This window comes from Cryptomeria japonica, chromosome 8, assembly GCF_030272615.1.
Source record: "Cryptomeria japonica chromosome 8, Sugi_1.0, whole genome shotgun sequence".
Taxonomy (NCBI): Eukaryota; Viridiplantae; Streptophyta; class Pinopsida; order Cupressales; family Cupressaceae; genus Cryptomeria; species Cryptomeria japonica.
The window spans coordinates 360010452-360028793 of NC_081412.1; the positions used below are offsets into that span (position 1 = coordinate 360010452).

The 18342-nt window shown below is 38.7% G+C and overlaps 1 protein-coding gene across 7 annotated transcripts in view; it reads right to left on the minus strand.

Annotated features, from left to right (window-relative positions):
• Positions 1 to 18342, minus strand: part of LOC131066304 (vacuolar protein sorting 38) — a 93718-nt gene that overhangs the window by 2861 nt on the left and 72515 nt on the right. For 2 of the 7 annotated variants that reach the window (XM_058001034.1, XM_058001029.2), the window contains one exon: positions 1118 to 1527. The exons of 1 other annotated variant lie outside the window; for it this stretch is intronic. In XM_058001034.1, the coding sequence (XP_057857017.1) occupies positions 1411 to 1527 (117 nt within the window). In that variant the 3' untranslated portion in view covers positions 1118 to 1410. Of the gene's footprint in view, positions 1 to 390; positions 700 to 1117; positions 1554 to 8375; positions 8997 to 18342 lie in introns of those variants that run through there. 4 more of the 7 variants (XR_009111648.2, XM_058001030.2, XM_058001032.2 and 1 more) reach the window with 4 other exon arrangements.

Sequence of the window (18342 nt, forward strand, 5' to 3'; positions counted from 1 at the left end):
GGTACACCATTTTCAAAAAAAAGTTTGGGCATAGGTATTTGTAGACATATATATTTAGTTTAAAGAAATTTATAAATAAAATGATCAATATTTTAAAACTTTTAAATAGATGTCAACAAAAATAAACTTTAATTACGTTACTCAACCAGTGTGTTTCTTTAGTTCTTTTAGCTTTTGTTATTAAAGAAAAAAAATCATACAATAGATAAGCAAACTTTAATGAATGTGAAATAATAAATGCTTACAAATTAAAAATTAGCATTTTGAAGTATTACATTAACGTCAACAAAAGCAAAGATAAATTATAATATAATTAGTGTTCTTCTTTAAGCTTTTAGCTTTTGTTGATCAAATACAACACTCCAGGAAACCTCAGTATAGTTTACATGATATCTACAAAAAATCTTTGAAGGAAATTTCTCAATTTTCAATTGATGCTACTAAAAAATATATAAAAGCACAAAAGGAAAACTTCATCTGAAATCTCTTAATGTTTGAAGACTCACCATATAGACCTCTCAGAGAGGATGTGTTTTGCCACAAGAGACGAGTACAAAGGAGCAGGGTACAAGTCTCCTAGTGATATTTTCTCAGATTTTTTTGGGGGTGAGGGAACCTCTGCTATCATGCAAGCCCACGGCTCACTTGAAGTGTCCATACTTGAAGTAAATGAAGCCTCGTTAACTTGATGTATGTGCCCTGTTTGTGAACAAATACGTATTTTACCCTCATCTAAAAATGACAAATGGTGACACCAATATTCTCTGATGGAAGCAGCAATGATGATAAACTACAGAATCCGTATATTTAAAATATGTTTGTCTGAAGCTAAAGGAATCTTATATGTTTACATACATATACATAGAAGATTCCTAGCATAGTCATTTATCAAACAACTCAACCATGGATTATAATAGCACCCCAAAACAGGTACATACCAAATACTCATTTATCAAGAGACACGTTCATAGTTGGAAGACAAGCTATAAAACTAATAAGAGCTGCATTTGTTAAATAGCATATACAGGAGGAGGCCACAAAAATAAGCATCATCTTGACCAATAGGCCTAAACGATATTTGAAACTATGGAAAGAAAGTGGAACAAAAAAAACCGCATTGAAATGACATGCATATTGCTTGATTTTTTTCTAGAGAAGACTGACAATACAACAATTGTACAAGTTGAAAATGTTGCTTCTGCAAGTGCTTGTGCAAAAAATAAGTAACTTATTGCAGAACTGCGACAATTATATGAAGCTAGCATTCTTAGAATCTTAAGCTTACAGCTATAGAAATAACAAGCAATTTATTTTCAAGAGTAAGGATGCCTCATTTCCAACCCCGGGCAGAATTAATAACACTGAAAAATCATCTGTTATGAATTTCCAGAGCTCTCAAAAATTGAATCTTTAAAACATTGAATAAGCTTCAGACTTTATAGTTTTGATAAGCTTCTTCAAATTCGGTAAAGTATGCCGTGGCCCAACAGTTGGAACTCCTAAATAACTTAGCATCTGATCCAAATCCTGTTCACAAAGAAAATACACACTAGCTGCAAAACCGATTTAAGAGAATCAAAAGTTTACAAATTAAGGCTGCAGTCTATTCATCTAGCAATTATGCAATTGTCATGTCCAGCTTATATCCCTTTAAGCCCATACAAAGAGGCAAATCTGAACAGAATAACGAGGGAATGGAAGACAGTTTATCAAATTAAAATATCTTCTTACTTTTCTAATAAGCACATTCTATGCTGACTAAGAGCCACTAACAAAATGCCTAAATTCTTTTCTTTAGTGTGTGAATCTGCCCTATGTATATAATAGACTAAGAATTCACAAAATGCATAAGATTCCAGATTACCATTGACTTTTGAGAATCCCAAAGATGAGATTTCCTCTGCATAGGCTGTTCGTGTTTAACTCAGAATAGTAATATGTATATATGTATATACATATACACTTATATATCTATATACATATACACATGTATGTATCTATGTATGTATAAACATTTATACATGTCCATTATATATGTATATACGTGTATAAATGTACATATATAACATTAGATATATGTATTAATCTGCTTCAATTCGCTTTTGCTTGTATCCATTGCTATGATTCAACAACCATTCCTGGTGCTAACTTTACGACTTTATATTCTTCATGATGAGCGGGAGCGGGAGCGGGAGCGGGAGCGGGAGCTGCGCTGGTGCTAGGGTTTCGACCGCTGCTGCGGATGGGGAGGATTCAGATGACGATGAGGATGATCCTTCTCACATGGGCACCTTGGCTGGGAGCGTCGTCATCCTGCTTCTGGCAGATGTGGATCTGGCCACCTTGCTTTGGTCTAGATCTGTTTCTTTGGAGGCTTGGCTTCCCCGGCTCTTTGCTGGGGTGGGTGTTTGGGTTGGTGCTCCTGAGTGTGTGGTGGTTCGGAGCCCTTGTTTCCCTGCGTTGGCGGCCTTTTCTCCATCTGGTGCCTACTGGGATGGGGCTTGTCTTGTGCGTTTTGTGCCCTTCGTGGGTACTCTGTTTCGCCTCTCTGTCGCTGTCCTCTCTTGGATATTTACCCTTGCTTCTCTTTTTGAGTTGTTATCCTTTCTTATGAAGGTGGATTGGTTTCGGGTGGATATGCCTAGGGTTTCAGTGGCTTATTGGCATCCTTTTTCGCTCTCTGTGCCTTTAATGTTGGTTTTATCTCCTATAGAGATGGATATATTCTTCGTGGTTAGAGTTGGTGTTGTGCACATTGCACACCCCACCCCGTCTCTGCGATAGGGGACCCCCGTTGTGTTTGCCTTGCGTGAAGGATGGAGAGAAGAAGGCCCGTATTTGAAATTGCATTTGCAAAAGCCGCGAAAATCTCCGAAATTGCCCCATTGTCTGCCGAAAACATTACGCGAAGGTCAATTTCGGCAGAATGAAACCCACCTTTTTGGTCGATGATCTTTGTAAGCTGTCAAAATTTGCCGAAGGAAGCCCCCTAATGTCAATACGAAAGGAAGGAAGAAGAAATCTCGGGCATTTTGCTTGCATCCAAAATCGCACATTTTGACTCTAAAATTGCCAGTAAAGCTCGATGAAAATGTCAAGGGTCGAGCATGTGAGGGAGTAGCAAAGAAAGTTCGGACATTTGTTGTAAAATGCAACCACTATCTTGCTATCCAAAAGCCGAAAAACTGATGAAAACAAAAAAAATCGTAAATTCAGCTCATAAACCTAAAATGGAAAGAAAACATCCAAAGACCTCCAAAATCGCACAAAAGGTCTTCATAGCCCGAAAATCTTCAGAAGTCTAAAATCGCGCATTGAGGCCCATCTAGCCAAAAAAGGGTAAAGTACTTGAAGCTTATAAAATCAGCTCATTTAGCCAAAAAGGGCGTTAGAGGGAAACTTGTGAAAAACTAGCTCTATGAGCCGAAAATCATAACAATCTCCAGGTCGCACATTTCGACCTCTAGTCCGAAAACCGCCAGAGACTCACAAATCACCTTCTCAGACCGAAATTCGCAAAATCGCTCATTAAGCCCAAAAAAAGCTTCAAATCGACCAAGTTCACAAAAAAACTTCATAAGCCGAAAATGAAATCAAAGGTTAAATTCGCACACTCCCTTAAAATCTCACAAAACATACAAATTGGTCGAAAAGGGCATAAGTCATGCAATTCATCTCAAAAACCCGAAATTTACCTTAGCCGTAAAGTGGGAATCGCGCACTTTAGCATAGGAGCCCGAAGTTTGTAAAGGAGGAGAGGCATTTCAGATCACTTCGCGCATTTTGACCAAAAACGCCTAAAAATTCCCCTTGCAAGGCGAGATGACAAATTGGAATAAGAGAGAATATGTTTTGAAGTGCATGGGGCTAAAGTCGCACATTTCCACCAAAAGGCCCGAAAATCATCAATAAAGGGCGAGGGTGAATTTCATAAGGTTAGGGTTTAATTTGCACATTTCATGAACAAACCCCTAATTTCATCTACAGGTGCTAAGTTCGCTTTCTTCACACTGTAGCCCGAGTTTGATAAAAGAGGGGCGTCTATTATGAAATTCAGTCTTCTCTTATTTTGTGAGAAATTGGAAATGTCGCGCATTTTCCCCCAATTGGCCGAATTTCATCAGTAAGGCAAGAGGGGAATTTTAAAGTTCGTTTTTTTTTTTTAAAGGGGACCTTGCAAAATATGAATATGAGTCAAGGGCTGCACCTTTTGTCCATAAGTTCGAATTGCAAGCTAAGTGGCCCAAAGTACAACCTAAAGGGGGGTCGATTTGTCATCTTGCCTAAAACCCGGGTCTTGACATTCTAAAGTTAAATTTAATATGATTGTTAAATTAATTTATTTAATTTTTCAAAATGATTGATCCAGGTTGAAATTGATTGCTTGCAGAATTCACGACATCAAGGAAGAGCTAGAGCGTCAACCTAAAGCTCGGATTGGAGATCTGATCGCGATCGACACCAAGGAGCGCAGAATCAAAGCAACGAATCACGGGGAAGCGCGCCACCAGACGACAAGTAAAAGTTCACCAACCAGACTAAGGATGAAGAACATTCAAAATGCAACGTGTGCGTGCATTCTCAAAAATGCATAGCTGGAAGAAATTAGAAAAAAAACAGTTTAAAAAACTGAGTTGTTTAAATGTAAAGGACTACTTGTGGGCCCCATCTAATGAATTTAAAATGAGGGGACACAAGTCAGTTATTCCCAACTACCAGGTGGACCGAGTTAAAGCCAAACAGTTGTCGATAGTTGGCAATGTGGTTGAACGGATAACTGAGAATTGAGTAGGCATGGGTTAAAGTTGCCATGCTTCTGGAAGGCAAATTGCAACCCTTGGATGCAGTCAGTATTGGCCATTAATTCAATTTGTAAATTCTATAAAAGGCAGAGGCCTTTCTTTTGTAAAGGGTTGGAGAGTTAGATTATTGTTAGATGGTTAGATTTCAGTTAGAATGGGTTAGATTTCAGTTAGAATGGGTTAGATTGTAGAAGATTAGATTTTAGGAGTAGCATAGAAATGCAGCAAAAAATTGTTGTAAGGGTAGTCAAAATCAATATATAAACATTGAAGAATGGTGTTTGTTATCTTCGTTTTCTTCTGTTTGCATGGTTTTCTTTCAGCAATTTAGATAGATCTTTCTTTTTGGGTGTGCAATTATTTGATGGATTCAGGCTCATACCATTGAGGATATGCTGATTGTGTATCCTTGTATATGGTTAGCCTGAGCCTTTAAATCATGTTTAGTTCAATTGCAGGTGTTTGTCTGAGCTACGCCAGAATTGGGTGCTTAGCCATGCATTTGCAGTCTGAAAATATTCCAAGTCCCCTTGAAGATTGCACCGTTCCTGCGAGATTGTGAGTTATTCTGGCCAAGCAGGGATTGGTTATGTCGAATGCATCTACCCGCATACCAGCTTGGTTAATTTTAGGTTTCCTAAACCCTTCTCTTTTGCTTTTATTTCCTAGCCCGAGAATCGCAGCAGACCAGCTTGTTGCAAAATGTAAGTCCCCTTGTGCTCCCAGCAAAACACATCGACCATTGAGTTATCCCACAATCAAGAACTGACATTTGGAACCTTGAGGTTGTCCCCTTTGATCGATTAAAAGCAGCATTAGGGCTTCCTTAAACAAGAGAGAATGGGATACTCGGCGAGAACATTCTATTAAGCGTTGGCCGAATAGAGTTGCAACGATGCGACTTTAGACACGTCAACAGTTGGATGTTCCTTTTCTAAGGCGGTTTTGGTTGATAGAGGTTGTTCGGATCTTGGGTTGTGGATGGTGTGGCTTCTATTTCTGATGGACCTTTTTCCCCCTATTGAGGTGGGGGTTGTTCCTTTGGAGATGGAGTGTTACACCTGCGATGGACCTTTCTCTTCTGTGTGTACCCTCGATGCTTCCCCTGCTGGTTTCTTTCTGAGGGTTTGTTCTCTTATTGCTGGCTCCCATGGTTCTCCTCTTGAGGTGTTGTGCCCTCCTATTGAGGTGGAGTGGTTGCATGGTGATTAGGTGGTTAAGGGGTTTTTTGGTCAAGTGGCCAATTACGATGCTGATGATTTGGACTGGCGAAGGGATGTTGATGCCTTGTTTTGTTTCTGCGGGAGAACAGAGGATGGTCGGCTTTCTGCTTTTCTTTCTCTTTCCCCTATTGAGGTTGTGGGTGCCTCTCCAAAACCCAGCTGTCCAGCAAAGCTTCACTGTGCCTTCTTTTGGTCACTGGATTTTGGTTTGTGGCCAGCAGATTGGGTCTCTCTGCGGATGATTTCCCTCTTTTCAGCCCCTATGGAGGTGGGTCACTATCCTATTGAGGTGGATGGGTGTTTTGTTGTTAAAGGTGTGATCTGTTACTTTGGGACTGCTGGTTGTTTCTTGGTGGTTTTAGAAGCCATTTTAAAACCCAAATCAAAGGTTAGGGGAGCCTTTCAAAACCCCCTTGCTTATGTCTGGCTGGATGCTGACAGTTTTGAAGGGCCCAACCTAGATTGTGTTAGTTTTTGGTTAAGGGTCGGGCTAGCCTTTTGCTGCCCAAATTTTCTGTATATGGGTTGGGGAACCTAGAAAATCCCTGATGTTTGGTTGAGGGAGTCTATCGACCTCAGCAAAAGGCTTAGGTTGTGTTGCCAGCAAGTTTTGTATTGATTTTCTCTTAGTTTGGCTGGCTTATTTCTGATTGTGGTTGTGTTGGCTTTTGGCTGGCACTAGCCAGATTTGTTGTTGTAGTCTGCTGATTTTGTTTGCCTATCTTTTTGGCAGAAGTCTCATTGTAGGTTCCAGATCTTGGTAAAATCTGAGGGTTTCGGGTCCCTTCAAAACCTATTGTATGGGGTTTCGGGTCCCCCTCAAAACCTTTTTTTTCCTTAATCATAAACATTAGATATATGTATGTATATATGCATGGATGTCACGTGCATATATATGGATGCATATTTATAATATATATACACATGTTTGTATGTATGTATATGTATATGTATATGTATATGTATATGTATATACACATATATGTAGATTAATACATATAAATGTACGCATATATACATATACACATATATATGTATATACCCACAATATATGTACACACATGTATATGCATGCATGCATATATGTGTATATATGTGTATTATACATTTATAATTTTATATATATATAGAGAGAGAGACAGACAGACAGACAGACAGACTCTACATGGACAACTTGAGGAATTATTTGAGTGGGCACATAAGGGAGAATGTTGATACACTGAGTCGAAGTAATTTGTTGTTTCATGACATTCAAGCACCTAGTGTTGGGTTTGCGAACTTGAAGAATATCAATGAGGGTGCTCTTGATTTCAAGAAGGCATATGCAGCCAACAGTAGACCTCTCAGTAGAGATTGAGGACCGTGGATTGATTGTGTTGCAATAAGGCAGTCGATTACGCATACCTAGGGGGTCAATGAAGAGACTCTCTTGACAGAAAGCTATCGTGTCATTATTTTGATGATTTCAGGTGCAAGAGCACAAGATTTCTTTTTGTCTCTAGGGGATCCTGATGCAGGAGCATCAGACCGTTGTCGGATTTCTTGGTTGCCAACTTTAGTTTTATCTTGGAGCCAATTTTTCAGTTCTTGGAGGGGCAGTTATGTACATTGGAGAAACAATCTACAGGAAAAACAATAGGGATAGAAGGATTTTGAATGGACAGAGAGAGTTAAGTTTGGCAAGATACTGATCGGGTTTTGGGAAGAATTGCAAACACGAATTAGAGAAGACCAATCGAGGAGTGGATTCAGAGACGTCAAACACGGGAGAGTAGGGTTGTTTAGGTTTATTTTGTTAATAGAATAAAGATTGCAGTCGAATCAAATGTAAACAAGGTTTTTTTTTCGTAATACAAAAATTAGTTGTTCATCTTGTTGTGCTAGTTTGTTGATTGGACATTGGACCAATCATGAATAATTATGCTGCATTGCTATGTTTTAGTTCCTATGGTCCTTATCACATTTTGGAAGTTAATGTTCTTTATTCTAAGCTCCTGTCTGAGAGACACTCGGGCAAAATACTGAGAGGGGGGGGTGAATCAGTATTGGAGATTTTGCCAACTTAAAAACTCATGAAAAATATTTGACATTGATGCATAGCAATGAAAGCAAACATAAGAATGAGAACACACAATTTTCTCATGGAAAACCCTTTCAGGTAAAAACCATGGCACAAATGAGCTCTTATTAATTCCAAACAAATGGGCACCAACCCAGACTACAAAAGTGAGCTTCAACTCACAAAGGGCACCAACCCTTTCAAAGTATCAACCTTTCAAGACCGAAGCACTAACTTCAATCTCACTAAAACACTTATAATTAAAATTGATTAAGATTGCTCAAAAGAGCCCTTCTTGATCACCCAGCTGCTTACTCTGTATGCACTGAAATAACTTAACTTTAGTCATCAAAATAGATCAGCATATAATGAATCTCAGCTTCTGAAAGCTCTTTAAACTAACAGAGATCCTTCTCTTTCACCAGTCCGGTCACTTCAACTCAGCCACTATCACTCCCATCAAACAGAATATCAAAGACTCAATCACACACTCAGAACCAGACTTCTTCCAGAACATGTACCACATCCATCAAAGTCACACCGTACCCGTGAAATCTGTCTCTGATATCAAAATATCATATTCAGCATATAAGCAACATAACTCTTTCACAGAGACTAGAATATCAATCTCTTCCAGGAACTCGGTCTGTTAAAAAAATACCGCAGTCTCCAAACTGGATATCACGATTCACAACCAATTTTTAAATCATCACTGCATTCTTCTCTCACTGTATATTTTAGTCGCCTTTCTTCAATCACTCTATATCCACACAGCACTCTAAAAGAAAAATTCTTACACCATTTTTTTTAAATCAGAAGTCAAGTCAATAATCATTTTCAAAACTTCCTTCAGTTACTCCCATATCACTGACAGAACAAGGCGCATGCCCGTATCAGAAATCACACAACAACCTGCAAAAAAGATTTTACAAGTCATGACTCCTGCCGTAAATAGAATCCTCAACATGTCTTCTGTCGAAGTCATAAAAACCAAAAATTTAGATTGAAGTCGTGCCTAATAAATATCCAGTCTTCTCCAGTTTGACCTGTACACAAAGATTTCCGAAAAAAAAAAATTTACACCAAAAGGAATATAGAAGAAGATACATCTAGTGCCCAAACCCCAATCTCAAAAACACTATACTTCCATATTTAGCGAACAAGCCATAAAAACGACACACTTCAGAAATAGCGTCTACACCCCTTTTTTTTTAGCACTCATCGTATTCAAGAATACGACCTCCAAAAACAAAATCTCTAACAGCTCCATTCCATTTTCATAAATGACCACATCTCCCCATGACAGCACGAACATGATATCAGGAAATTCAAAGAATGGCTCCAGTCGCAAAAGTAACACCTAGCATTAAAGAATTCCACGGTTTCAAGAAAAATGAGCATCCGCCACTCCCAAAATGAATCCGCTGCACAGTTAATACCCGCAGAAAAAATGATGGCATAATTCGATGCCAGAAGGTTATTACTGCACCACCAGGAGATATTAAAAAAATATGCCATGTATCCGCAGAAGGAAAATCACCACGATAATATAATTCAATCAATTCCTTTCAAGACGTGACCAAAACGAAACGGTCATGCTTCCAATAAATGGTTTGAAAAAAAAAATGCACAGCCACAAATACTTCTTCGAAAAATTACGAATCACTCCCTCAGACGGCACCACGCACAAGAGACATACAAGGCCATCTCTTCATATGGCATACGTTTTTTTTTTAAAACGCGTAAGCAGAAATCGTGTCCATAAAAAAAAACTTCTGACAACAAGCCGCCATACTTCCATGAAAACAATACCGGCAGACACACATCGTGAAGAATTGTCATTAAAATCATGTTGTATGCGTCCAGTCACCACGATACTGATAATAAATTTGATGCCAACAGATAGAATTCCCAAAATAAAAGTTATTAGCTTGCAAAACAACAAGGAATTCGATTCCACTAACAATTTGACTTTTCAATGCTGACAAGGCATGTGGAAAATTCAACTTATGACATGCAATAGTATTCTGATTTGTTACAACTAGAGGACAAGCAGGCAGCTGACATAAACCAAAAAGGCACACAACTAGCTGAAACAAGCAGCTCAAGCTGCTCAACCAACTAATCAGATAAGAAGCTCAACCCAGCAGACAAGTAACCAAACCTTGACATCAATGACAGAAAATATTCAACACTGTCCCCTTTGAAGGTTGAGTTGGTTTACATTTGTGTTGTTTGGGAAGTCGTCTGTCAGCAGTATTCAAGAAGATTTCTTGGTCACAACCATGCATTTTCTTCTTGCCACATTTGCTGGCATGAGTGTATGATTAGGGTAGATGAATGTAATAACATTTTGAAAATGATCCGAGTATTATAACATTCTCTCTCATTGTATACATGGTGAATGTACACAGTATGCTTTGTTCCAAAATCTCATGATTTTTGTTGTATGCAAACACAAGGCTGCTCGTTCTTTTATTTCTGTTTGTTCCTTCTCAATGTGTGGTAATGCTAACCAATCTCACACCATTCAAATCAATATGCAAACCAATAGTGTAGGATTAGTAGTTTTTTGTACATTCACAACCTAGTGATATAACCAAGGAGTGAGCCTCAGATGCATTTGTTTTGTGCGAGTCATGATTGTATGCTGGTATCAGCTATATAGGGGTTATATGCAGCCAATTGTTCTTGGTTTAGTGACAGTCTTTGAGACTGAGACATCAAGTTAGGTTTGGTTATCTCTCTTTCATTATTGTTCGTTTTATGTGATCTCAGTACCTGTCATTGCATGCCCTTGGGAATACCCTACTGAGTCTAAGCTAAGCCTGAAGTGTAGGAGATCTAACCCACTCTCCTAGAGCTGGCCTCTAACACTATGATTTGTTGATGAATTGATTTCACTTGGATGATTACAACCCTAGACTTATTAATGAGATTTGGTTCTAGGAAGTGGAGCAACAGTTTTGGGACCTGACAGAATGGCAATGTTGCTGGGGATAATCTATAGTGGTCTATCGTCATTGTTGGTGATAAGCATTTCACGTTTTGTTGTGTGTTGAAGTTGGCATCCCATCAACTTGCGCCCAACAAAATGGCATCGTTGTCGAGGATAATCTAAGTTGGTCTATCATCATTGCTGGTGATTGTCAATTCGCATTTTGTTGTGTGTTGAAGTTGGCATCTCGTCAACTAGCGCCCAACATAATGGTGCCATTGCGAAGGAGAATTTAAGGGTGCTTTCCTATCGTTGCTAGTGGTAAACTATTGCATTTTGTTGTTTGTTGAAGTTGGCATCCCTTATTGTTTTTTCTCAAGGTGTTGAAACCCTTTATATAATATTTATTCTTTAACTTGGTATTCAGTTTGAATAAGCCTTTTTTCTAATCTTATCGATATTCTTCATACCTTTAATCAAAATATTAGCCTCAATAGGATGGCGGTCAGACATTTTACAAGGATGAACTTGAATGCTATTATTTTCTATCATTTTCAAAACAAAAGTGATTTTCATGAGCATAAAAACATAGTACAAGGTTAACTTGAATGATATTATTTTTTGTATCATTTCCAAAGCAAAAGTGATTTTCATAAGCGTTAAGACTTATCCAATTTGGAATAGATTCTTTTTCCATCCTTTCGATTGCTGCACCATGTGAACCGGATTCACTTACTGCTACTTTTGTTATTTTCCAGTGGATAAAAAATCTTCAACAGAATTTTTGCCTATAACCAAAATTATCACTCATTGCCTTTCCAAATCAGAAGAATTCCTCCAACTTTATCATCATCGTATTTAATCATGCTAATCTCCCCCAACAATCCAAGTATCCTTGGTTAGAGAAGAGGCTATCCATTTCCAAAGGTCAATTCTCTTTCTATAATCATTGGTGCCATAAATAGCATAGATACCAAACTTGATATTGTCTCTTTCAATTATAATCTAGATTCCAAGGGGTTAGTAGTACCACCTTTACTCTTAGTATGATTAAAAATTAGAGTTATTCCAAACAAACCTCAAAACATTATCCAATTGAAACCTCAAAACATCTTCTCAGGTTTTGTGAGTTGTCCCCCTTCGCTTATTTATTTCCTTTTTTATTATCCTCTTTGTTAAACCTTCATATAGATTTTGACTACATGTTTGCTGTTACAACCTAGTACATCTTCAACCAAAACAATCAAACAAGGCTTGGATCATTTATATTGTCAAGAAAGTGACAGAACTGTTGAATTAACTTCTAAAATTAAAATTAATGATAAAGGAAACCCTTTTTTTGTTTCAGTTTGATCTAGAGGAGGTATGAGAACTATTGGTCTAAAATTTGATCAACAGCTTGTGATGCATTTAATTTTAATTACTCAACAAGGTTTCGGGTCATCTAAATGAGAAGGGACACAAGAGCCATCAGATTAGACATGATCTAGTGAAAGAGAAAGTCTTTTGAGCCTTTGAAAATTTTGATGGGGCTTAGGATTCAAAAGGCACCAAAAAGACGTGACTCATGGAGGTAGAGTGAAAATATTTTAGATGGATGATGTATAAGAAGATTCTAGCCAGTCTATAGTATATGGACCTCTCATGGTCTTTGTTGTGCCTTGCACACACTCCGTTGTCGACAGGGTCCCCCCTTTTTCTTATTTTGTTGTTTTGCCTCGTTGGGGTTCTGAGTGAAGTTTTGAGCTAAGCAGAGAAGTCGCAACTACGAAGAGTTTGAGCTCTGGGTGGGTGGTCCAATCAACCGACGAGTTAACCTGGAATTGTAAACTAATAGAATGTCCTAAGTCCTGGATTCTAGAGGGTGTAAACCTTGTAAGGAAGAAGCAGATTTTTTGTAACTAAGTCAGGCTGCCAAGCTGACAAGTTTTGAGCTGAGGAAAAAATCGGCCAAGATTTTAAAAATATAAGACGAGGTTGAAATCTATCAAAGTAGTTAAACAGCAAAGGAGGAGTTTTAAAATGAAGATCACTTTAAAAGACTTAGACTCCCAACATCTCCAAAATTCGCACAAATCGGCTCAATTAGCCGATACTCTAATTCAAATGACCAAGTCTAAATCGGCTTCGTTAAGCAGAAATTGAACAAAAATGCCTCATTTAACCAAAAAGACGTCAAGATAACTTTTTAGGCCGAAAACACTAAAAGGTTCTAAGTTCACAAATCGGCTCATAAGGCCGAAATGTGAAGTAAAGCTCTCAAAATCGGCTTTTAGGCCGAAAATGATCAAAAAAGACATTCTTGCAAAAGTCCTTATTTACTCGAAAATGAATAAAGGGACCAAATCACGCATTTTGACCATTTAGGCCGAAAATCGCCAAAACTCACAAAGTAAGCTCAGAAGCCGAAAATGGCAAAAGGACGTCAAGTTCACAACCTCACCAAAAAGGGCCGAAACTAAGCTAAAGGTTTAAAATCGCACATTTTGACCATTTAAGCAGAAAAGCTACAAACTTCATAATCTCGCAACCAAGCTTAAGGAGCCGAAAAAGTAGAAAAGGGTTAAAAGGTCAATCATGCGGAATCCCCTAATAAGCCGAAAAGGGAGAGAAAGGTCCTAGTTCGCGAAAACCTTCTTCAAAAGCCGAACTTCAAATAGTTTTCCAAATCGCGCTAGAGGATTCTCTTATTTAGCCGAAAAGCATTCGAAACAATCAACAAACAATATCATCTCATCAGCCGATAATATGAAGAGTCCAAATCACAACATTCAGCTTCCAAATCGTGCAGAAGAGATCTTAGGCTGAAAAAGAGATGGAGAAGTAAGTATCAGGCTTCAGTAGATTCAATTCGCGCAATATCCCCCATCTAGCCAAAATAGTGTTGATGTGTTTTTCATGCACATGCGAACACAGAATAAAATAACAAGGTATCTTATCCTCTCTTGAACAAAGTTTCCCCGAATGCTGAAGATTTCGCCTAAGGATCAATTGAGGCAACTCCAAGGTTCTAATATGTAGGTTCTCTACACGTGGATAAGCTCTTGTGGTGTGATGTGATTTTGATGGAATCACAAGGGGACTTACATTCGACTACCTAAGCGTTTAATCTGTTGGAACTTGAATCCTATCTACTAGCTAGAAGATAAAGAAGTATCAAAAGATATAGGGTTAGGAGAATGTAATCTAAGGCCTAGAATGCAAGAAGATGGATGAACGACTAGATGGAGTCCTACTGGGCTGGGTCTCACCATCAAATTGAACAATCTGACACCAACTCAATGCGATCTTCTAAGGGAATTTTGAAGATGTTCAAATTGCTACACCATCAGACACTGATCACCATTCAAGTTAATGCATGAGCAATAAACGTGTAACGACTCGATATTAAGTTTATTTTATGCCAGTTGACCACGCAGGGCACCCTTACAATCAGCAAGAGGCTAGTGGTTTGGACTAGGCAGATTCCAGGCGAGTGCATTCAGTAACTTCCTTCATTCAATCTAATTAACCATCATCTAAAATGAAGATTCAACAAGAGACCATGCATATTGCAAAGAAACGACACATTTCACCATAACTTCAATGAAAATGGAGTTCATTTACAATGAAGGCAGCAATTCTTTGCCTTCTCTTCCTAATCTACTCTAATTGCTATTCTATTTTTACTGATTATTCACTATTGACTAATCTCTAACTATTATTAGCTAACTCTTAACTATTAACCCTTACAAATGAAGAGCCAGAGCTTTATATAAAGAGCTCTTTACATCTCAATGGCTCAGATTGATTTACAATCAATGGCTAGGATTAAAAGATAAAAACCCTAATTAGGGTTTGTTACAACAAACTCCTTTAGCCAATGAAATAATTACATTCAATATTTGTGAACCAATGGGAAGCAAGGGTAGGTGTCTCGAAGTTTGTGCCATCACTGGTGAGTCAGGTACATTGAATCTGGACATGCTGATGTGGACCTATCTGACTGGAGGAACAGTGACTGGGATGCCACCTTGTCTGGTACTTGCTCGTATCTCTTTTGATACTCAATTTGGTGATGCTAAGAAGCTAACTTTGATTAACTCTTTTGAAACTATCTGCTTCTTCAATGTACCTTTGCACTGACCTCAGTTGATCCTCCTTTGTCCTTGATGTACTTGATGAATGATGTACCTCTCCTTGACTCCCCTATGTTTGATGAGGCCTCTTCACGGTCGAGTCACTCCTCCTCTAGTAGCTCACTTCGCCTTGAAGTGCTTGTAAGACCCTTCTTCTGATATCTTGTGATTTCTCCATGTTGTAGAATGAGGTCCTTGAGGATAGTTTGGTCTATTACGTGACTCTTTGAACACTTGAAGTCTTCCAACTTTGAAGCACTTTGAGTCCTCCTCCATGCATTTGAGGCGTCTTTAATGATGATGGAGCTGGAATAGGTCGCCCTTGTCCTGGCCTGATATTCCTCCATCTTAATTTTGTTGACCTGCAAAACAAACAAAAGATGATTAAGAATACATGATATATTCATTCTAACATGATATTTCTCACCTTAAATCATCAACAAGAAACCATTAAGATCAGCTCGCTTTGGACCCTCTCCTAGGACAGTACCTATAAGAAAATGTGCTCTGGATCCTCTCCAGGGACAGGACCTATAATGGGATTTTTGCTCAGGACCCTCTGGAAGGGTCAGGGGAGAAAATTGACAAAGTTGCTCAATTAGACCTCATTTTCAACATTACCTTACCAAGATTAAGTCACTTGCCTTCAAAATTGCTTAGGAATAGGTTTTGATCAAGGACCAAGGCAAAACATTAGACCTCCTGGGAATTTCGCTCTGGACCCTTTAGAAGGCTTAGGAGCGAAATTTGCATTTTAGCTCAAATTCTATCATCTCATTGTCTCAAATCACTTTCCAAGGACAAGTACACATCAATCCTTCCAACCATGCCATAGGGACAAAAATCTTGGTTTCAAAAATGGAGCAAAATAGAGGTTTTAGGAATTTCGCTCTGGACCTCTGAACCCTTTGGAAGGGTCAGGAGCGAAATTTGAATTCTTGGCTCAAATCCTCCACCTTTTTCACCCCTCAATTGCTTCCAAGGCATGATGACATCCTAGCTAAGGCTCCAAGGCACAAAATTAGTTCAAATTTGAAGCAAAGGGAAGATTCTATGAAAATTTGCTCTGGACCCTTTGGAAGGGTCAGGAGCGAATTTTGTCTTTTGACCTCAAATCCATCATTGCCTTCACTTCCATTCAGTTCTTAAGGCGAGTATACATCAATCTTCTCTCAGTTACGTCATAGGGATAAGGTTCTTGGTCTCAAACAAGGAGTAAATAGAGGTTTTAGGAAATTTCGCATTGGACCCTTTGGAAGGGTCAGGAGCGAAATTCTTCCTTAGGCTCAATTCACACTTCTTTTCTCCTTTCTTTGCCTTGAATTTAACTTGTCAAACCTCCCTCTATCACCATCAAGTCAACTTGCCATCAATTTAGCTTAAAATAAGGTTCTTTAGTGCATTAGGCGAAATTGGGGAGTTCTAGGAATTTCACTCTAGACCCTTTGGAAGGGCCAGGACCGAATTTTGCATTGTAGGCTCAAATCACATTCAATTTGCCTTGGATTTGATTTTTCCACCCTTACCTTATCATACTCAAGCCAACTTGCTCTCAAAGTGGTGTCTACTCAGTGCTTTTGGTGAGGAAATAAGCTATCCTAAGGATTTCGCTCTAGACCCTTTGGAAGGGTCAGGAGCTTAAAAAAATTTGCTCTAGACGCTTTGGAAGGGTCAGGAGCGAAATTTGCTTTTTGGCATAAATTCCTCACTTTTTCTCATTTCACTTGGTTTAGCTCATTTCCAAAGGCATGTATAAGTCCATTTTTCATTCACTCAAGGCATGGAATTAAGGATTTTAACCTATGCTAGAAGCAGGAGAGGTTTTTAGAGAAATTCGCTCTAGACCCTTTGGAAGGGTTAAAAGCAAAATTCATGTTTTAAGCCCAACTTCTTCATTTTCCCCAAGCCCAACTTCTTCATTTTCCCCTCAACTTTGCTCTTAGACTTGGTTTTTGGATCCTTCCTTCATCTTAATCAAGTCCATTTTCCTTCAAGGTGATGTCAACTCAATGCTTTTGATGACAAATTAGGCCTTTCTAAGGATCTCGCTCTAGACCCTTTGGAAGGGTCAAGAGCAAAATTTCCTAAAATGCTCAAATTCCTGACCTTTCTCCAAATTTTCAAGTCTAGACTTGATCATTAGGTGTTTTCCAAGGATAAATAGGTCAATTTCTCATCAATCAAATGCCTAGAACTTCATCATTCATCAACTGGACCAATCTCAAACCCTCAAAGGGATAATACTCACTCACAATCCTTCATTCACTTCCTTAACTCAAAGACATAGGTCTCAAAAGGCAAGACTCCTAGCAGGATATAAGGACTTCCTCGAACTCAATCAAGACTTAACCTAGAAACAAGAGCAAAGCCTGACCTAGAGAAGGCTTTCAAAGAGACCCTGACCTGGACCACCTACTGACCCACCTCAACTCAAGCAAACCCCCCTATCTTAATGATCTCTCTGGCAACTCTCCAATGCAAAGGCTAAAAGCCAAGACCACACAACTAAGCAAAGAAAACTAACCCTAAAAAGGAAAAAAGAAAAGGGGGTCCCCATTTGCAATGGGGCGATGTGTGAATACGTCACAACAAGTAGGAAGAGAGCTAACAGGCCCAAAGCAAGAAGACAGATAAAATTGGTACTTGTAGTCATTTTTGAAAGTAAATCATCCATTCCAAAAGAGCTCCAGTTGTGCAAATCGGCTTCAAAAGCCGAAAATTCAAGAATACCCGAAGTTAGTAGTAAGGGGGCATTTTAACTTGTATCAAGGGAAGTGAAACGTGCCCTTGTGCTTTCAAATCTGCCAAAGCAGCAAACTCCTCCAAAATGCGGAGCTTTCATCATCTTCGAAACAATCAACTCCTTCAAATCAATGCCAGGTAAGTTCGAAATTTCCCCTTCAAATGATTAAAACTTTGCAAAAGAATCATGTTTTTTCTTCTTTGCCTAGGGTTAGTATGTAACTGCATTGTGTAAAATCTTGAGGTTTAAACCCTAGCAAACATCAACAGTAATCACCATCTCCCAAATTTGGCCTTCTAGCCGAAATTTCAAAACTTAGGCGAATTTAGGGATATTGGTCCAAAACTACAAGCACAGAATTATCTTTTCAAAACGCACATTCAAAACAATCAGCGCAAACCAAAATTGAAAACTTAAACGCTCAATCACGCAAACCAATAACGTTTGCAACTTTTCACT